The following is a 23737-nucleotide window of genomic DNA, read 5'->3' as shown; positions in this document are numbered from 1 at the left end:
ATATATATGAAATATATATGAAATACTCGAGTTGGTGAATTCTAGCTGTAAATAACCACGCCCCCCCACCCCCGACCAAGCCCCCCCCAACCCCCTACCCACCACCTCCCGATATTGGAGGTCTCAAGGTTGGCAAATATGGTTGATGAGCGGATGAGGGCTAGCTGGCTGGCGTAGGTGGAGCGCTAATGTTTTTATCGTAGCTCTGTGAGGTCCCGTTACTAAGTTAGCTTCAATGGTGTCGTTAGCAACAGCATTTTTAAGCTTCGCCAAGCTGGAAAGCATTAACCGTGTAGTTACATGTCCATGGTTTAATAGTATTGTTGATCTTCTGTCTATCCTTCCAGTCAGGGGTTTATTTATTTTGTTTCTATCTGCAGTTAAGCCCGATGCTATCACGTTAGCTCCGTAGCTAAAGTGTTTCGTCGATGTATTGTCGCGGAGATAAAAGTCACCTTGAATGTCCATTTCGCGTTCTCGACTCTCATTTTCAAGAGGATATAGTATCCGAGGTGGTTTAAAATACAAATCCGTGATCCACAATAGAAAAAGGAGAGAGTGTGGAATCCAATGAGCCAGCTTGTACCTAAGTTACGGTCAGATCGAAAAAAGATATGTCTTGCACTGCATTCTAGTCCGTCACTCTAACGTTCCTCATCCACGAATCTTTCATCCTCGTTCAAATTAATGGGGTAATCGTCGCTTTCTCGGTCCGAATCGCTCTAGCTGCGTTGAAAGCAATAGGAAAAAATGAGGAGGCGATCAACTGACTACGTCACGCTACTTCCGGTAGGGGCAAGGCTTTTTTTTTTATCAGATACCAAAAGTTGCGAACTTTATCGTCGATGTTCTCTACTAAATCCTTTCAGCAAAAATATGGCAATATCGCGAAATGATCAAGTATGACACATAGAATGGATCTGCTATCCCCGTTTGAATAAAAAAAAAATCAGTAGGCCTTTAAGTCTGTAGATCTGTTGATTATAAGATTTTATAACTTTTTCATTTTTTTTTTGTTTTTTTTGTTTGTTGCCCTTTTTGTGAAAGAAAACTTTGTTTCGCACAAAATATGCAATATTTCCCCCCCTGTGGAATTGTTCCAGTGAAGTAATTGGAGCCTTCAATAGGTCAATAACAGTCCGCATGGCAGCTTTGTGTTACTAGTGTCAACATTGCCACTTTTTCTAGTTTACTCTTTTATTACACTTTCTCATGTTTTACATTTTTATTGTAGTATTTGCAGAATGTACCGGGGGCCGTTAACAAATTAGCCGGGGGCCACAAATGGCCCTCGGGCCGCACTTTGGACATGCCTGGCATAGACGGTGACCGCCTCCAAAAATCCCGGAAACGACACCCGACCGACCTCCCGTCTCTCACCTCATCCTTCCCCGCAGTCTCTGGGTCTGGTTGGCGTCCGTCATGCAGTTGGTGACAAAGTTGGGCCCGCCCGTGGTCCCGTAGTCCTTGCGCATGGCGACCGCCCCGTGAGTCAGCACCGACACGCCCTTGGCGATCCTCCGGCGGGGCTCGTCCCGCCACCCCTGCGGCCGCACGGCGAACAGCGCTCTCGGCAGGCTCTCCATGCTCAGGCCCGAGAGAGCCGGCCCCACGGCGAACCACATGTGCGAGGCCCCCGCCTGGCCGGCCGCCCAGGCCGCCCGGAAGACCAGCTCGGCCTCCTCCTGGGAGCAGTACAGCAGGCGGACCTGGAGGGAGGGCGGGAGAGGGCGGGCGGGTGCGGGGGCGAGGGGAGGGGAGACACACATACAAGCTAGTGAGATAAGGAGGGGACAGGGGGGAGACATGGAGAGAGAGCGGGCTGGAGGAGAACGATGGAGCACAGGCGCGCCTGAACAGGTCTGGAGGAGGAGGAGCTTGGGTATGGGAGAGTTCACACAACAGAGGAGCTGCAATAAGACAGCGGGAGAGTGACTCGGCACGTTGGTGAAGCTGGATGGAAGGTGCATGGACGTCCTTCCTGGGGAGAGTTTTTTGTATTTCCCCCATCATGCATTGCAGTGGATTTAATTGGGTGTCATTCTGAATTATGTATGGTGCTTGGACATTTTTTTTGGTTTGAAATATCCACAAAGTGCAGTGAGCAGGTTGTGTTACGTGTGACCATGTCTGTTGAGTTTTTGCATTGGTTTATTTGCACCATGACTGGAAAAGGTGGTTGGGATTGAACATAAGTTGAAGATAAGTTAGCGAGCCAGAACTGAACGGGACTTCCGATATCAATACGACCCAATTCGATATCAGCAGGAATCAGTCATGCTCGTATTGTTTTGTAGTGTTTAATGTTAGAAAAGGTTTGACCGAGTGAAATGAGTCAAAGAGAGAACAATGGCAGCTATGAAAACAATAACCGATTCACTATTTACCATAATGAATGGACTTATGCTGTCTTTAAGTCGAAGCGGAGTGCAGTCCTGCAGCTATTTATTCTTAACAATATGGTCACAAGATGGTCTGTAAAACAAACTCTATACAAAATTCTGACCTAAGAACCACTGTTACATGTTTTTAGACCACAAGGAAGTGTTTTAAATGTAAAACCAATCATAATATCATCCCTTTAAGTCATCCAGCAGCTACAAAATGTAATTGCTGGATACAAAACAAGTCCAATGTTTTTATTCTATGCTACCTTTGGATCAAATAACCTCCATCACAATGTTTTAGATCACAAGGACATACTTTAAATGTAGATTAAAAAGACATGATATCATCCCTTTAAGTCATCCAGTAGCTACAAAATGTAATTACTGGATACAAAACGAGTCCAATGGTTTTATTCTATGCAACATTGGATCAAATAACCACCATTACAATGTTTTAGACCACAAGGACATACTTTAAATGTAGATTAAAAAGACATGATATCATCCCTTTAAGTCATCCAGCAGCTACAAAATGTAATTGCTGGATACAAAACAAGTCCAATGGTTTTATTCTATGCAACATTTGGACCAAATAACCTCCATTACATGTTTTCAGACCACAAAGAAGTATTTTTAATGTCAAACAAATCATTATATCATCCCTTTAAGTCATCCAACAGCTATAAAATGTAATTGCAGGATACACAATAAGTCCAATGTTTTTATTTTATAAAACCTTTGGACCAAATAATCACCATTACAATGTTTTAGACCACAAGGACACATTTTAAACGTGTATAAAAAAATAAGAACAATCATAATATCATCCCTTTAAGTCATCCAGCAGCTATAAAATGTAATTGCTGGATACACAATAAGTCCAATATTTTTATTCTATGCAACATTTGGACCAAATAACCACCATTACATGTTTTTAGACCAGAAAGAAGTGTTTTAAATGTGGATACAAAATCAAAATTGCACCTCTTTCAGTCATCCAGCAGCTACAAAATGTATTTGCTGGATATACAACATGTCCAATGTTTTTATTCTATGCAACCTTTGGACCAAATAACCACCATTACATGTTTTTAGACCACAAGGAAGTGTTTTGAATGTGGATACTAAATCAAAATTGCACCCCTTTAAGTCATCCAGTAGCTACAAAATGTAATTGATGGATACAAAACATGTCCAATGTTTTATTCTATGGAACTTTTGGACCAAATAACCACCATTACATGTTTTTAGACCACAATGTTTTATTTTAAGTGTAGAAGAATTATCATTACATCACCCCTTCAAGTCATCCAGCAGCTACAAAATGTAATTGCTGGATACACAATAAGTCCAATGTTTTTATTCTATGCAACCTTTGGATCAAAGAACCACCATTACAATGTTTTAAACCACAAGAACACATTTTAAACGTAGATAAAAAAATAAAAAAATCATAATATCATCCCTTTAAGTCATCCAGCAGCTACAAAATGTAACTGTTGGATTCACAATAGGTCCAATGTTTTATTATATGCAACATTTGGACCAAAGAACCACCATTACATGTTTTTAGACCACAAGGAAGTGTTTTAAATGTAAAACAAATCATAATATCATCCCTTTAAGTCATCCAGCAGCTACAAAATGTAATTGCTGGATATACAACAAGTCCAATGTTTTATTTTTCACAATGTGGTCACAAGATGGTCTGTAAAACAAATTATATACAACATTCTGACCAAAGAACCACCATTGCATATTTTTAGACCACAAAGAAGTATTTTAAACCTAGAAGAAATATCATAACATCATCCCTTTAAGTCATCCAGCAGCTACAAAATGTAATTGCTGGATACACAACAAGTCCAATGTTTTGTTCCATGCAACCTTTGGACCAAAGAACCACCATTACATGTTTTTAGACCACAAGAAAGTAATTTAAATGTAAAACAAATCATAATATCATCCCTTTAAGTCATCCAGCAGCTACAAAATATAATTGCTGGATTCACAATAAGTCCAATGTTTTTATTTTATGCAACATGTTGACTAAAAAAACGCCATTACATGTTTTTAGACCACAAGGAAGTACTTTAAACATAGAAAAAATATCATAATATCATCCCTTTAAGTCATCCAGCAGCTACACAATGTATTTGCTGGATATACAACAAGTCCAATGTTTTAATTCTATGCAACCTTTGGACCAAATAACCACCATTACATGTTTTTAGACCACAAGGAAGTGTTTTAAATGTGGATAAAAAAATCATAATTGCACCCCTTTAAGTCATCCAGCAGCTACAAAATGTAATTGCTGGATATACAACGAGTCCAATGTTTTATTTTTCACAATGTGGTCACAAGATGGTCTGTAAGACAAAATCTATACAACATTCTGACCAAAGAACAACCATTACAAGAAATAATTTTAAATCTAAATAAAAAAAAAATCATAATATCATCCCTTTAAGTCATCCAGCAGTTACACAATGTAATTGCTGGATACACAACATGTCCAATGTTTTTATTCTATGCAACCTTTGGACCAAATAACCACCATTACATGTTTTTAGACCACAAGGAAGTGTTTTAAATGTGGATACAAAATCAAAATTGCACCCCTTTAAGTCATCCAGTAGCTACAAAATGTAATTGCTGGATACACAACATGTCCAATGTTTTATTCTATGGAACTTTTGGACCAAATAACCCCCATTACATGTTTTTAGACCACAATGTTTTATTTTAAATGTAGAAGAATTATCATTACATCACCCCTTCAAGTCATCCAGCAGCTACAAAATGTAATTGCTGGATACACAATAAGTCCAATGTTTTTATTCTATGCAACCTTTGGATCAAAGAACCACCATTACAATGTTTTAAACCACAAGAACACATTTTAAACGTAGATAAAAAAATAAAAAAATCATAATATCATCCCTTTAAGTCATCCAGCAGCTACAAAATGTAACTGTTGGATTCACAATAAGTCCAATGTTTTATTATATGCAACATTTGGACCAAAGAACCACCATTACATGTTTTTAGACCACAAGGAAGTGTTTTAAATGTAAAACAAATCATAATATCATCCCTTTAAGTCATCCAGCAGCTACAAAATGTAATTGCTGGATATACAACAAGTCCAATGTTTTATTTTTCACAATGTGGTCACAAGATGGTCTGTAAAACAAATTATATACAACATTCTGACCAAAGAACCACCATTGCATATTTTTAGACCACAAAGAAGTATTTTAAACGTAGAAAAAATATCATAACATCATCCCTTTAAGTCATCCAGCAGCTACAAAATGTAATTGCTGGATACACAACAAGTCCAATGTTTTGTTCCATGCAACCTTTGGACCAAAGAACCACCATTACATGTTTTTAGACCACAAGGAAGTAATTTAAATGCAAAAAAAATCATAATATCATCCCTTTAAGTCATCCAGCAGCTACAAAATATAATTGCTGGATTCACAATAAGTCCAATGTTTTTATTTTATGCAACATGTTGACTAAAAAAACGCCATTACATGTTTTTAGACCACAAGGAAGTATTTTAAACATAGACAAAATATCATAATATCATCCCTTTAAATCATCCAGCAGCTACAAAATGTATTTGCTGGATATACAACAAGTCCAATGTTTTAATTCTATGCAACCTTTGGACCAAATAACCACCATTACATGTTTTTAGACCACAAGGAAGTGTTTTAAATGTGGATAAAAAATCATAATTGCACCCCTTTAAGTCATCCAGCAGCTACGAAATGTAATTGCTGGATACACAATAAGTCCAATGTTTTATTTTTCACAATATGGTCACAAGATGGTCTGTAAGACAAAATCTATACAACATTCTGACCAAAGAACAACCATTACAAGAAATAATTTTAAATCTAGATAAAAAAAAAATCATAATATCATCCCTTTAAGTCATCCAGCAGTTACACAATGTAATTGCTGGATACACAACATGTCCAATGTTTTTATTCTATGCAACCTTTGGACCAAATAACCACCATTACATGTTTTTAGACCACAAGGAAGTGTTTTAAATGTGGGTACAAAATCAAAATTGCACCCCTTTAAGTCATCCAGCAGCTACAAAATGTAATTGCTGGATACACAATAAGTCCAATGTTTTTATTCTAGGCAACCTTTGGATCAAAGAACCACCATTACAATGTTTTAAACCACAAGAACACATTTTAAACGTAGATAAAAAAATCATAATATCATCCCTTTGAGTCATCCAGCAGCTACAAAATGTAACTGTTGGATTCACAATAAGTCCAATGTTTTATTATATGGAACCTTTGGACCAAAGAACCACCATTACATATTTTTAGACCACAATGACGTATTTCAAATGTAGAAGAATTATCATAACATCATCCCTTTAAATCATCCAGCAGTTACAAAATGTAATTGCTGGATTCAAAACAAGTCCAATGTTTTTATTATATGCAACATTTTGACCAAAGAACCCATTACATGTTTTTAGACCACCACAAAGAAGTATTTTTAATGTCAAACAAATCATAATATCATCCCTTTAAGTCATCCAACAGCTATAACATGTAATTGCTGGATACACAATAAGTCCAATGTTTTTATTTTATAAAACCTTTGGACCAAATAATCACCATTACAATGTTTTAGACCACAAGGACACATTTTAAATGTGGATAAAAAATTGAGAAAAATCATAATATCATCCCTGTAGGTCATCAAGCAGATATAAAATGTAATTGCTGGATACACAATAAGTCCAATGTTTTTATTCTATGCAACATTTGGACCAAATAACCACCATTACATGTTTTTAGACCAGAAAGAAGTGTTTTAAATGTGGATACAAAATCAAAATTGCACCTCTTTCAGTCATCTAGCAGCTACAAAATGTAATTGCTGGATACAAAACAAGTCCAATGGTTTTATTCTATGCAACCTTTGGATCAAATAACCACCATTACAATGTTTTAGACCACAAGGACATACTTTAAATGAAGATTACAAAGACATGATATCATCCCTTTAAGTCATCCAGCAGCTACAAAATGTAATTGCTGGATACACAATAAGTCCAATGTTTTTATTCCATGCAACCTTTGCACCAAATAACCACCATTACAATGTTTTAGACCACAAAGACACATTTTGAATGTAGAAAATATATCATAGTATCACCTCTTTAAGTCATCCAGCAGCTACAAAATGTAATTGCTGGATTCACAATAAGTCCAATGTTTTATTATATGCAACATTTGGACCAAAGAACCACCATTACATGTTTTAGACCACAAGGAAGTGTTTTAAATGTAAAGAAAAATTCATAATATCATCCCTTTAAGTTATCCAGCAGCTACAAAATGTATTTGCTGGATACACAGCAAGTCCAATGTTTTATTCTATGCAACCTTTGGACCAAAGAACCACCATTACAATGTTTTCGACCACAAGGACACATTTTAAACGTACATTAAAAAAAATCATAATATCATCCCTTTAAGTCATCCAGCAGCTACAAAATGTAATTGCTGGATACACAACAAGTCCAATGTTTTCTTCTATGCAACCTTTGGATCAAATAACCACCAGTACAATGTTTTAGACCACAAGGACATACTTTAAATGTAGATTACAAAGACATGATATCATCCTTTTAAGTCACCCAGCAGCTACAAAATGTAATTGCTGGATACACAATAAGTCCAATGTTTTTATTCTATGCAACCTTTGCACCAAATAACCACCATTACAATGTTTTAGACCACAAGGACACATTTTAAAAGTACATTAAAAAAATCATAATATCATCCCTTTAAGTCATCCAGCAGCTACAAAATGTAACTGTTGGATTCGCAATAAGTCCAATGTTTTATTATATGGAACCTTTGGACCAAAGAACCACCATTACATGTATTTAGACCACAATGACATATTTCAAATGTAGAAGAATTATCATAACATCATCCCTTCAAGTCATCCAGCAGCTACAAAATGCAATTGCTGGATACAAAACAAGTCCAATGTTTTTATTATATGAAACATTTGGACCAAATAACCTCCATTAGAATGTTTTAAACCACAAGGACACATTTTAAACGTAGATTAAAAAAATCATAATATCATCCCTTTAAGTCATCCAGCAGCTACAAAATGTAATTGCTGGATACAAAACAAGTCCAATGGTTTTATTCTATGCAACATTTGGACCAAATAACCTCCATTACAATGTTTTAGACCACAAGGACACATTTTAAACGTAGATTAAAAAAAATAAATCATAAAATCATCCCTTTGAGCCATCCAGCAGCTACAAAATGCAACTGTTGGATTCACAATAAGTCCAATGTTTTTATTCTATGCAACCTTTGGCCCAAAGAACCACCATTACATGTTTTTAGACCACAATGACGTATTTCAAATGTAGAAGAAGTATCATAATATCATCCCTTTAAGTCATCCATGAGCTACAAAATGTAATTGCTGGATACAAAACAAGTCCAATGTTTTTATTCTATGCAACATTCTGACCAAAGAACCACCATTACATGTTTTTAGACCACGAGGAAGTGTTTATAAATGTGGATACAAAATCAAAATTGCACCCCTTTAAGTCATCCAGTAGCTACAAAATGTAATTGCTTGATACAAAACATGTCCAATGTTTTATTCTATGGAACTTTTGGACCAAATAACCACCATTACATGTTTTTAGACCAGACTGTTTTATTTTAAATGTAGAAGAATTATCATTACATCACCCCTTCAAGTCAACCAGCAGCTACAAAATGTAATTGCTGGATACACAATAAGTCCAATGTTTTTATTCTATGCAACCTTTGGATCAAAGAACCACCATTACAATGTTTTAAACCACAAGAACACATTTTAAACGTAGATAAAAAAATAAAAAAATCATAATATCATCCCTTTAAGTCATCCAGCAGCTACAAAATGTAATTGCTGGATATACAACAAGTCCAATGTTTTATTTTTCCCAATGTGGTCACAAGATGGTCTGTAAAACAAATTATATACAACATTCTGACCAAAGAACCACCATTGCATATTTTTAGACCACAAAGAAGTATTTTAAACGTAGAAAAAATATCATAACATCATCCCTTTAAGTCATCCAGCAGCTACAAAATGTAATTGCTGGATACACAACAAGTCCAATGTTTTGTTCCATGCAACATTTGGACCAAAGAACCACCATTACATGTTTTTAGACCACAAGGAAGTAATTTAAATGTAAAACAAATCATAATATCATCCCTTTAAGTCATCCAGCAGCTACAAAATATAATTGCTGGATTCACAATAAGTCCAATGTTTTTATTTTATGCAACATGTTGACTAAAAAAACGCCATTACATGTTTTTAGACCACAAGGAAGTATTTTAAACATAGACAAAATATCATAATATCATCCCTTTAAGTCATCCAGCAGCTACAAAATGTATTTGCTGGATATACAACAAGTCCAATGTTTTAATTCTATGCAACCTTTGGACCAAATAACCACCATTACATGTTTTTAGACCACAAGGAAGTGTTTTAAATGTGGATAAAAAAATCATAATTGCACCCCTTTAAGTCATCCAGCAGCTACAAAATGTAATTGCTGGATACACAATAAGTCCAATGTTTTATTTTTCACAATATGGTCACAAGATGGTCTGTAAGACAAAATCTATACAACATTCTGACCAAAGAACAACCATTACAAGAAATAATTTTAAATCTAGATCAAAAAAATCATAATATCATCCCTTTAAGTCATCCAGCAGTTACACAATGTAATTGCTGGATACACAACATGTCCAATGTTTTTATTATATGCAACCTTTGGACCAAATAACCACCATTACATGTTTTTAGACCACAAGGAAGTGTTTTAAATGTGGATACAAAATCAAAATTGCACCCCTTTAAGTCATCCAGTAGCTACAAAATGTAATTGCAGGATACAAAACATGTCCAATATTTTATTCTATGGAACTTTTGGACCAAATAACCACCATTACATGTTTTTAGACCACAATGTTTTATTTTAAGTGTAGACGAATTATCATTACATCATCCCTTCAAGTCATCCAGCAGCTACAAAATGTAATTGCTGGATACACAATAAGTCCAATGTTTTTATTATATGCAACCTTTGGATCAAATAACCATCATTACATGTTTTTAGACCACAAAGAAGTATTTTAAATGTAGACAAGTATCATAACATCACCTGTATAAGTCATCCAGCAGCTACAAAATGAAATTACTGGATATACAACAAGTCCAATGTTTTTCTTTTTTACAATATGGTCACAAGATGGTCTGTAAAACAAACTCTATACAACATTCTGACCAAAGAACCACCATTACATGTTTTTAGACCACAAGGAAGTGTTTTAAATGTAAAACCAATCATAATATCATCCCTTTAAGTCATCCAGCAGCTACAAAATTTAACTGTTGGATTCACAATAAGTAAAATGTTTAATTATATGCAACCTTTGAACCAAAGAACCACCATTACATGTTTTTAGACCACAAAGAAGTATTGTAAAAATAGAAAAAATATCATAACAACATCCCTTTAAGTCATCCAGCAGCTACACAATGTAATTGCTGGATACACACTAAGTCCAATGGTTTAATTCTATGCAACATTTGGACCAAATAACCACTATTACATGTTTTTAGACCACAAGGAAGTGTTTTAAATGTGGATACAAAATCAAAATTGCACCCCTTTAAGTCATCCAGTAGCTACAAAATGTAATTGCTGGATACACAACATGTCCAATGTTTTATTCTATGGAACTTTTGGACCAAATAACCTCCATTACATGTTTTTAGACCACAATGTTTTATTTTAAATGTAGAAGAATTATCATTACATCACCCCTTCAAGTCATCCAGCAGCTACAAAATGTAATTGCTGGATACACAATAAGTCCAATGTTTTTATTCTATGCAACATTTGGATCAAAGAACCACCATTACAATGTTTTAAACCACAAGAACACATTTTAAACGTAGATAAAAAAATCATAATATCATCCCTTTAAGTCATCCAGCAGCTACAAAATGTAATTGCTGGATACAAAACAAGTTCAATGGTTTTATTCTATGCAACATTTGGACCAAAGAACCACCATTACATGTTTTTAGACCACAATGACATATTTCAAATGTAGAAGAATTATCATAACATCCTCCCTTTAAGTCATCCAGCAGTTACAAAATGTAATTGCTGGATACAAAACAAGTCCAATGTTTTTATTATATGAAACATTTGGACCAAATAACCTCCATTAGAATGTTTTAAACCACAAGGACACATTTTAAACGTAGATTAAAAAAATCATAATATCATCCCTTTAAGTCATCCAGCAGCTACAAAATGTAATTGCTGGATACAAAACAAGTTCAATGGTTTTATTCTATGCAACATTTGGACCAAATAACCTCCATTACAATGTTTTAAACCACAAGGACACATTTTAAACGTAGATTAAAAATAAATAAATCATAAAATCATCCCTTTGAGTCATCCAGCAGCTACAAAATGTAACTGTTGGATTCACAATAAGTCCAATGTTTTTATTCAATGCAACCTTTGGCCCAAAGAACCACCATTACATGTTTTTAGACCACAATGACGTATTTCAAATGTAGAAGAATTATCATAATATCATCCCTTTAAGTCATCCATGAGCTACAAAATGTAATTGCTGGATACAAAACAAGTCCAATGTTTTCATTATATGCAACATTTGGACCAAAGAACCACCATTACATGTTTTTAGACCACAATGACGTATGTAAAATGTAGAAGAATTATCATAACATCATCCCTTTAAGCCATCCAGCAGCTACAAAATGTAATTATTGGATACAAAACAAGTCCAATATTTTTATTCTATGCAACATTCTGACCAAAGAACCACCATTACATGTTTTTAGACGACGAGGAAGTGTTTATAAATGTGGATACAAAATCAAAATTGCACCCCTTTAAGTCATCCAGTAGCTACAAAATGTAATTGCTTGATACAAAACATGTCCAATGTTTTATTCTATGGAACTTTTGGAACAAATAACCTCCATTACATGTTTTTAGACCACAATGTTTTATTTTAAATGTAGAAGAATTATCATTACATCACCCCTTCAAGTCATCCAGCAGCTACAAAATGTAATTGCTGGATACACAATAAGTCCAATGGTTTTATTCTATGCAACCTTCGGATCAAAGAACCACCATTACAATGTTTTAAACCACAAGAACACATTTTAAACGTAGATAAAAAAAATAAAAAAATCATAATATCATCCCTTTGAGTCATCCAGCAGCTACAAAATGTAACTGTTGGATTCGCAATAAGTCCAATGTTTTATTATATGGAACCTTTGGACCAAAGAACCACCATTACATGTTTTTAGACCACAATGACATATTTCAAATGTAGAAGAATTATCATAACATCATCCCTTTAAGTCATCCAGCAGCTACAAAATGTAATTGCTGGATACAAAACAAGTCCAATGTTTTTATTATATGCAACATTTGGACCAAATAACCTCCATTAGAATGTTTTAAACAACAAAGACACATTTTAAACGTAGATTAAAAAAATCATAATATCATCCCTTTAAGTCATCCAGCAGCTACAAAATGTAATTGCTGGATACAAAACAAGTCCAATGGTTTTATTCTATGCAACATTTGGACCAAATAACCTCCATTACAATGTTTTAGACCACAAGGACACATTTTAAACGTAGATTAAAAAAAAAAAAAAATCATAAAATCATCCCTTTGAGTCATCCAGCAGCTACAAAATGTAACTGTTGGATTCACAATAAGTCCAATGTTTTTATTTTATGCAAACTTTGGCCCAAAGAACCACCATTACATGTTTTTAGACCACAATGACGTATTTCAAATGTAGAAGAATTTTCACAATATCATCCCTTTAAGTCATCCATGAGCTACAAAATGTAATTGCTGGATAAAAAACAACTCCAATGTTTTTATTATATGCAACATTTGGACCAAAGAACCACCATTACATGTTTTTAGACCACAATGACGTATTTAAAATGAAGAATTATCATAACATCATCCCTTTAAGTCATCCAGCAGCTACAAAATGTAATTGTTGGATACAAAACAAGTCCAATATTTTTATTCTATGCAACATTCTGACCAAAGAACCACCATTACATGTTTTTAGACCACAAGGAAGTGTTTTAAATGTCAAACAAATCATAATATCATCCCTTTAAGTCATCCAGCAGCTACAAAATGTAATTGCTGGATACACAACATGTCCAATGGTTTTATTCTATGCAACCTATGGACCAAATAACCACCATTACATGTTTTAGACCACAAAGATGTGTTTTAAATGTGGATACAAAATGCTAATATCATCCCTTTAAGTCATCCAGCAGCTACAAAATGTAATTGCTGGATACAAAACAAGTCCAAAGTTTTATTCTATGCAACCTTTGGACCAAATAACCATCATTGCAATGTTTTAAACCACAAGGACACATTTTAAACGTAAATAAAAACAAAAATCATAAAATCATCCCTTGGAGTCATCCAGCAGCTACAAAATGTAACTGTTGGATTCGCAATAAGTCCAATGTTTTATTCTATGCAACCTTTGGACCAAACAACCACCATTACATGTTTTTAGACCGCAATGACATATTTAAAATGTAGAATTTTTATCATAACATCATCCCTTTAAGTCATCCAGCAGCTAAATTGCTGAATACAAAACAAGTCCAATGTTTTTATTCGATGCAACCTTTGGACCAAATAACCTCCATTACAATGTTTTAAACCACAAGGACACATTTTAAATGTAGATAAAAACAAAACAAAAATCATAAAATCATCCCTTTAAGTCATCCAGCAGCTACAAAATGTAACTGTTGGATTCACAATAAATCCAATGTTTTATTCTATGGAACCTTTGGACCAAAGAACCACCATTACATGTTTTTAGACCACAATGACGTATTTCAAATGTAGAAGAATTATCATAATATCATCCCTTTAAGTCATCCAGCAGCTACAAAATGTAATTGTTGGATACAAAACAAGTCCAATATTTTTATTCTATGCAACATTCTGACCAAAGAACCACCATTACATGTTTTTAGACCACAAGGAAGTGTTTTAAATGTAAAACAAATCATAATATCATCCCTTTAAGTCATCAAGCAGCTACAAAATGTAATTGCTGGATATACAACAAGTCCAATGTTTTATTTTTCACAATGTGGTCACAAGATGGTCTGTAAAACAAATTATATACAACATTCTGACCAAAGAACCACCATTGCATATTTTTAGACCACAAAGAAGTATTTTAAACGTAGAAAAAATATCATAACATCATCCCTTTAAGTCATCCAGCAGCTACAAAATGTAATTGGTGGATACACAACAAGTCCAATGTTTTTATTCTATGCAATATTTGGCCCAAAGAACCACCATTACATGTTTTTAGACCACAATGACGTATTTAAAATGTAGAAGAATTATCATAACATCATCCCTTTAAGTCATCCAGCAGCTACAAAATGTAATTGTTGGATACAAAACAAGTCCAATATTTTTATTCTATGCAACATTCTGACCAAAGAACCACCATTACATGTTCTTAGACCACAAGGAAGTGTTTTAAATGTAAAACAAATCATAATATCATCCCTTTAAGTCATCCAGCAGCTACAAAATGTAATTGCAGGATACACAACAAGTCCAATGTTTTATTCTTCACACTATGGTCACAAGATTGTCTGTAAGACCAAATCTATACAACATTCTGACCAAAGAACAACCATTACAAGAAAGAATTTAAAATCTAGATTAAAAAATCATAATATCATCCCTTTAAGTCATCCAGCAGCTACAAAATGTAATTGCTGGATACACAACATGTCCAATGTTTTTATTATATGCAACCTTTGGACCAAAGAATTGCCAATACATGTTTTTAGACCACAAAGACATATTTTAAACGTAGAAAAATATCATAACATCACCTCTTTAAGTCATCCAGCAGCTACGAAATGTAATTGCTGGATACACAACAAGTCCAATGTTTTATTCTATGCAACATTTGAACCAAATAACCTCCATTAGAATGTTTTAGACCACAAGGACACATTTTAAACGTAGATTAAAACAATCATAATATCATCCCTTTAAGTCATCCAGCAGCTACAAAATGTAATTGCTGGATACACAACAAGTCCAATGTTTTGATTCGATGCAACCTTTGGACCAAATAACCTCCATTACAATGTTTTAAACCACAAGGACACATTTTAAATGTAGATAAAAACAAAACAAAAATCATAACATCATCCCTTTAAGTCATCCAGCAGCTACAAAATGTAACTGTTGGATTCACAATAAATCCAATGTTTTATTCTATGGAACCTTTGGACCAAAGAACCACCATTACATGTTTTTAGACCACAATGACGTATTTCAAATGTAGAAAAATTATCATAACATCATCCCTTTAAGTCATCCAGCAGCTACAAAATGTAATTGTTGGATACAAAACAAGTCCAATATTTTTATTCTATGCAACATTCTGACCAAAGAACCACCATTACATGTTTTTAGACCACAAGGAAGTGTTTTAAATGTCAAAAAAATCATAATATCATCCCTTTAAGTCATCCAGCAGCTACAAAATGTAATTGCTGGATACACAACATGTCCAATTGTTTTATTCTATGCAACCTATGGACCAAATAACCACCATTACATGTTTTAGACCACAAAGATGTGTTTTAAATGTGGATACAAAATGATAATATCATCCCTTTAAGTCATCCAGCAGCTACAAAATGTAATTGCTGGATACAAAACAAGTCCAATGTTTTATTCTATGCAACCTTTGGACCAAATAACCATCATTACAATGTTTTAAACCACAAAGACACATTTTAAACGTAGATAAAAACAAAAATCATAAAATCATCCCTTTGAGTCATCCAGCAGCTACAAAATGTAACTGTTGGATTCGCAATAAGTCCAATGTTTTATTCTATGCAACCTTTGGACCAAAGAACCACCATTACATGTTTTTAGACCACAATGACGTATTTCAAATGTAGAAGAATTATCATAACATCATCCCTTTAAGTCATCCAGCAGCTAAAAAATGTAATTGCTGGATACAAAACAAGTCCAATGTTTTTATTCTATGCAACATTTGGACCAAAGAACCACCATTACAATGTTTTAGACCACAAGGAAGTGTTTTAAATTATAGATACAAAAATCTCTGGTCAACAAAAGCACCATGAAAATTCTAGCGGGAACTCTCGTTCAACCCTTTTTGGATTACGCATGCACCTCCTGGTACCCTAGAACCTCCAACACCCTCAAATCTAAACTCCAAACATCCCAGAACAAGCTAGTCAGATTACTTCTAGACCTCCACCCCAGATCCCACCTCACTCCTACCCACTTCTCTAAAGTGGGCTGGCTCAGGGTGGAGGACAGAGTTAAACAACTTGCACTGAGCCTAGTCTATAAAATCCACTACACCTCCCTGATACCGAAGTACATGTCAAACTACTTCCTTAACGTAAATGACCGCCACAACCACAACACCAGGGGGAGCTCCACTAACCACGTTAAACCCAGATTCCGAACTAACAAAGGTCTTAACTCATTCTCTTTCTATGCCACATCAATGTGGAATGCGCTCCCAACAGGTGTAAAAGAAAGGGCATCTCTATCCTCCTTCAAAACCGCACTAAAACAACACCTCCAGGCAACTACAACCCTAAACTAACACCCTCGCCCCACCACATCCCACCTCCCCGGATTGTAAATAATGTAAATAATTGAATGTATATACTCTGATGATAAACTTGTGTGATGACTGTATTATGCTGATAGTATATATTTGTACCATGAATTGATGAACGTGGACCCCGACTTAAACAAGTTGAAAAACTTATCGGGGTGTTACCATTTAGTGGTCAATTGTACGGAATATGTACTGTACTGTGCAATCTACTAATACAAGCTTCAATCAATCAATCAATCAATAGCTTGATCAGCTAGTGGGTCCATGATGATGACTTCTATTTTGTTTGATGGGCCGTTTTACTGCCGTGTTACAGACACTGTATGGAAACAATAAAGGTATGTAAATAAACATTTGCAGAATATTTCTGTGTAAATAGCTCATTTCACTACGGATATATCTGCGACTTATAGTCCGGTGCGGCTAATGTTTGCTCATTTAACTTACAATGGCATCATTTTAGTATTGTTTCAGCTTCACAAATTCCTTAGTAAATTCACCAAAACATCACCGTAATAATATCATCCCTTTAAGTCATCCATGAGCTACAAAATGTAATTGCTGGATACAAAACAAGTCCAATATTTTTATTATATGCAACATTTGGACCAAAGAACCACCCTTATATGTTTTTAGACCACAATGACGTATGTAAAATGTAGAAGAATTATCATAACATCATCCCTTTAAGTAATCCAGCAGCTACAAAATGTAATTATTGGATACAAAACAAGTCCAATATTTTTATTCTATGCAACATTCTGACCAAAGAACCACCATTACATGTTTTTAGACCACGAGGAAGTGTTTATAAATGTGGATACAAAATCAAAATTGCACCCCTTTAAGTCATCCAGTAGCTACAAAATGTAATTGCTTGATACAAAACATGTCCAATGTTTTATTCTATGGAACTTTTGGACCAAATAACCACCATTACATGTTTTTAGACCACAATTTTTTATTTTAAATGTAGAAGAATTATCATTACATCATCCCTTCAAGTCATCCAGCAGCTACAAAATGTAATTGCTGGATACACAATAAGTCCAATGGTTTTATTCTATGCAACCTTCGGATCAAAGAACCACCATTACAATGTTTTAAACCACAAGAACACATTTTAAACGTAGATAAAAAAATAAAAAAATCATAATATCATCCCTTTGAGTCATCCAGCAGCTACAAAATGTAACTGTTGGATTCGCCATAAGTCCAATGTTTTATTATATGGAACCTTTGGACCAAAGAACCACCATTACATGTTTTTAGACCACAATGACATATTTCAAATGTAGAAGAATTATCATAACATCATCCCTTTAAGTCATCCAGCAGCTACAAAATGTAATTGCTGGATACAAAACAAGTCCAATGTTTTTATTATATGCAACATTTGGACAAAATAACCTCCATTAGAATGTTTTAAACAACAAGGACACATTTTAAACGTAGATTAAAAAAATCATAATATCATCCCTTTAAGTCATCCAGCAGCTACAAAATGTAATTGCTGGATACAAAACAAGTCCAATGGTTTTATTCTATGCAACATTTGGACCAAATAACCTCCATTACAATGTTTTAGACCACAAGGACACATTTTAAACGTAGATTAAAAAAAAATAAAAATCATAAAATCATCCCTTTGAGTCATCCAGCAGCTACAAAATGTAACTGTTGGATTCACAATAAGTCCAATGTTTTTATTGTATGCAACCTTTGGCCCAAAGAACCACCATTACATGTTTTTAGACCAAAATGACGTATTTCAAATGTAGAAGAATTTTCACAATATCATCCCTTTAAGTCATCCATGAGCTACAAAATGTAATTGCTGGATACAAAACAAGTCCAATGTTTTTATTCTATGCAACATTTGGACCAAAGAACAACCATTACATGTTTTTAGACCACAATGACGTATTTAAAATGTAGAAGAATTATCATAACATCATCCCTTTAAGTCATCCAGCAGCTACAAAATGTAATTGTTGGATACAAAACAAGTCCAATATTTTTATTCTATGCAACATTCTGACCAAAGAACCACCATTACATGTTTTTAGACCACAAGGAAGTGTTTTAAATGTCAAACAAATCACAATATCATCCCTTTAAGTCATCCAGCAGCTACAAAATGTAATTGCTGGATACACAACATGTCCAATGGTTTTATTCTATGCAACCTATGGACCAAATAACCACCATTACATGTTTTAGACCACAAAGATGTGTTTTAAATGTGGATACAAAATGATAATATCATCCCTTTAAGTCATCCAGCAGCTACAAAATGTAATTGCTGGATACAAAACAAGTCCAATATTTTATTCTATGCAACCTTTGGACCAAATAACCATCATTACAATGTTTTAAACCACAAGGACATATTTTAAACGTAGATGAAAACAAAAATCATAAAATCATCCCTTGGAGTCATCCAGCAGCTACAAAATGTAACTGTTGGATTCGCAATAAGTCCAATGTTTTATTATATGCAACCTTTGGACCAAACAACCACCATTACATGTTTTTAGACCACAATGACGTATTTCAAATGTAGAATTTTTATCATAACATCATCCCTTTAAGTCATCCAGCAGCTAAATTGCTGAATACAAAACAAGTCCAATGTTTTTATTCGATGCAACCTTTGGACCAAATAACCTCCATTACAATGTTTTAAACCACAAGGACACATTTTAAATGTAGATAAAAACAAAACAAAAATCATAAAATAATCCCTTTAAGTCATCCAGCAGCTACAAAATGTAACTGTTGGATTCACAATAAATCCAATGTTTTATTCTATGGAACCTTTGGACCAAAGAACCACCATTACATGTTTTTAGACCACAATGACGTATTTCAAATGTAGAAGAATTATCATAACATCATCCCTTTAAGTCATCTAGCAGCGACAAAATGTAATTGTTGGATACAAAACAAGTCCAATATTTGTATTCTATGCAACATTCTGACCAAAGAACCACCATTACATGTTTTTAGACCACAAGGAAGTGTTTTAAATGTAAAACAAATCATAATATCATCCCTTTAAGTCATCCAGCAGCTACAAAATGTAATTGCTGGATATACAACAAGTCCAATGTTTTAATTTTCACAATGTGGTCACAAGATGGTCTGTAAAACAAATTATATACAACATTCTGACCAAAGAACCACCATTGCATATTTTTAGACCACAAAGAAGTATTTTAAACGTAGAAAAAATATCATAACATCATCCCTTTAAGTCATCCAGCAGCTACAAAATGTAATTGCTGGATACACAACAAGTCCAATGTTTTTATTCTATGCAACATTTGGACCAAAGAACCACCATTACATGTTTTTAGACCACAATGACGTATTTAAAATGTAGAAGAATTATCATAACATCATCCCTTTAAGTCATCCAGCAGCTACAAAATGTAATTGTTGGATACAAAACAAGTCCAATATTTTTATTCTATGCAACATTCTGACCAAAGAACCACCATTACATGTTCTTAGACCACAAGGAAGTGTTTTAAATGTAAAAAAAAAAATCATAATATCATCCCTTTAAGTCATCCAGCAGCTAAAAAATTTAATTGCAGGATACACAACAAGTCCAATGTTTTATTCGTCACAATATGGTCACAAGATTGTCTGTAAGACCAAATCTATACAACATTCTGACCAAAGAACAACCATTACAAGAAAGAATTTAAAATCTAGATTAAAAAATCATAATATCATCCCTTTAAGTCATCCAGCAGCTACAAAATGTAACTGCTGGATACAAAACATGTCCAATGTTTTTATTATATGCAACATTTGGACCAAATAACCACCATTACATGTTTTTAGACCACAAGGAAGTATTTTGAATTTGGATACAAAATCATAATATCATCCCTTTAAGTCATCCAGCAGCTACAAAATGTAATTGCTGGATACACAACATGTCCAATGTTTTTATTATATGCAACCTTTGGACCAAAGAATTGCCAATACATGTTTTTAGACCACAAAGACATATTTTAAACTTAGAAAAATATCATAACATCACCTCTTTAAGTCATCCAGCAGCTACAAAATGTAATTGCTGGATACACAACAAGTCCAATGTTTTATTCAATGCAACATTTGAACCAAATAACCTCCATTAGAATGTTTTAGACCACAGGGACACATTTCAAACTTAGATTAAAACAATCATAATATCATCCCTTTAAGTCATCCAGCAGCTACAAAATGCAATTGCTGGATACACAACAAGTCCAATGTTTTGATTCGATGCAACCTTTGGACCAAATAACCTCCATTACAATGTTGTAAACCACAAGGACACATTTTAAATGTAGATGAAAACAAAAAAAAAATCATCAAATCTTCCCTTTAAGTCATCCAGCAGCTACAAAATGTAACTGTTGGATTCACAATAAATCCAATGTTTTATTCTATGGAACCTTTGGACCAAAGAACCACCATTACATGTTTTTAGACCACAATGACGTATTTCAAATGTAGAAGAATTATCATAACATCATCCCTTTAAGTCATCCAGCAGCTACAAAATGTAATTGTTGGATACAAAACAAGTCCAATATTTTTATTCTATGCAACATTCTGACCAAAGAACCACCATTACATGTTTTTAGACCACAAGGAAGTGTTTTAAATGTCAAACAAATCATAATATCATCCCTTTAAGTCATCCAGCAGCTACAAAATGTAATTGCTGGATACACAACATGTCCAATGGTTTTATTCTATGCAACCTATGGACCAAATAACCACCATTACATGTTTTAGACCACAAAGATGTGTTTTAAATGTGGATACAAAATGATAATATCATCCCTTTAAGTCATCCAGCAGCTACAAAATGTAATTGCTGGATACAAAACAAGTCCAATGTTTTATTCTATGCAACCTTTGGACCAAATAACCATCATTACAATGTTTTAAACCACAAGGACACATTTTAAACGTAGATAAAAACAAAAATCATAAAATCATCCCTTTGAGTCATCCAGCAGCTACAAAATGTAACTGTTGGATTCGCAATAAGTCCAATGTTTTATTCTATGCAACCTTTGGACCAAAGAACCACCATTACATGTTTTTAGACCACAATGACGTATTTCAAATGTAGAAGAATTATCATAACATCATCCCTTTAAGTCATCCAGCAGCTAAAAAATGTAATTGCTGGATACAAAACAAGTCCAATGTTTTTATTCTATGCAACATTTGGATCAAAGAACCACCATTACATGTTTTTAGACCACAAGGAAGTGTTTTAAATGATAGATACAAAAATCTCTGGTCAACAAAAGCACCATGAAGATTCTAGCGGGAACTCTCGTTCAACCCTTTTTGGATTACGCATGCACCTCCTGGTACCCTAGCACCTCCAACACCCTCAAATCTAAATTCCAAACATCCCAGAACAAGCTAGTCAGATTACTTCTAGACCTCCACCCCAGATCCCACCTCACTCCTACCCACTTCTCTAAAGTGGGCTGGCTCAGGGTGGAGGACAGAGTTAAACAACTTGCACTGAGCCTAGTCTATAAAATCCACTACACCTCCCTGATACCGAAGTACATGTCAAACTACTTCCTTAACGTAAATGACCGCCACAACCACAACACCAGGGGGAGCTCCACTAACCACGTTAAACCCAGATTCCGAACTAACAAAGGTCTTAACTCATTCTCTTTCTATGCCACATCAATGTGGAATGCACTCCCAACATGTGTAAAAGAAAGGGCATCTCTATCCTCCTTCAAAACCGCAGTAAAACAACACCTCCAGGCAACTACAACCCTAAACTAACACCCTCGCCCCACCACATCCCACCTCCCCGGATTGTAAATCATGTAAATAATTGAATGTATATACTCTGATGATAAACTTGTGTGATGACTGTATTATGCTGATAGTATATATTTGTACCATGAATTGATGAACGTGGACCCCGACTTAAACAAGTTGAAAAACTTATCGGGGTGTTACCATTTAGTGGTCAATTGTATGGAATATGTACTGCACTGTGCAATCTACTAATACAAGCTTCAATCAATCAATCAATCAATAGCTTGATCAGCTAGTGGGTCCATGATTATGACTTCTATTTTGTTTGATGGGCCGTTTTACTGCCGTGTTACAGACACTGTACGGAAACAATAAAGGTATGTAAATAAACATTTGCAGAATATTTCTGTGTAAATAGCTCATTTCACTACAGATATATCTGCGACTTATAGTCCGGTGCGGCTAATTTTTGCTCATTTAACTTACAATGGCATCATTTTAGTAATGTTTCAGCTTCACAAATTCCTTAGTAAATTCACCAAAACATCACCGTGGAGTTATTGAGTCTGTTTAGCGGATTGGAGAGCTAGCTTGCGCAGCTAAAGGGTCCATGACAATGACTTCTGTTTTGTTCGATCA

At 34.5% G+C, this 23737-nt stretch overlaps 1 protein-coding gene across 1 annotated transcript in view; it reads right to left on the bottom strand.

Annotated features, from left to right (window-relative positions):
- LOC133659790 (glutamate receptor ionotropic, NMDA 2D) overlaps window positions 1–23737 on the bottom strand; it is a 209443-nt gene that overhangs the window by 141947 nt on the left and 43759 nt on the right. Inside the window, exon 5 of the mRNA XM_062062527.1 lies at window positions 1381–1709. Within this exon, the coding sequence (XP_061918511.1) occupies window positions 1381–1709 (329 nt within the window). The remainder of the gene's footprint in view (window positions 1–1380; window positions 1710–23737) is intronic.

This window comes from Entelurus aequoreus, linkage group LG11 (assembly GCF_033978785.1).
Source record: "Entelurus aequoreus isolate RoL-2023_Sb linkage group LG11, RoL_Eaeq_v1.1, whole genome shotgun sequence".
In the NCBI taxonomy this organism is placed as follows: Eukaryota; Metazoa; Chordata; class Actinopteri; order Syngnathiformes; family Syngnathidae; genus Entelurus; species Entelurus aequoreus.
Note: the sequence above shows the minus strand (reverse complement) of the source record. Positions and strands in the feature narration are given on the sequence as shown.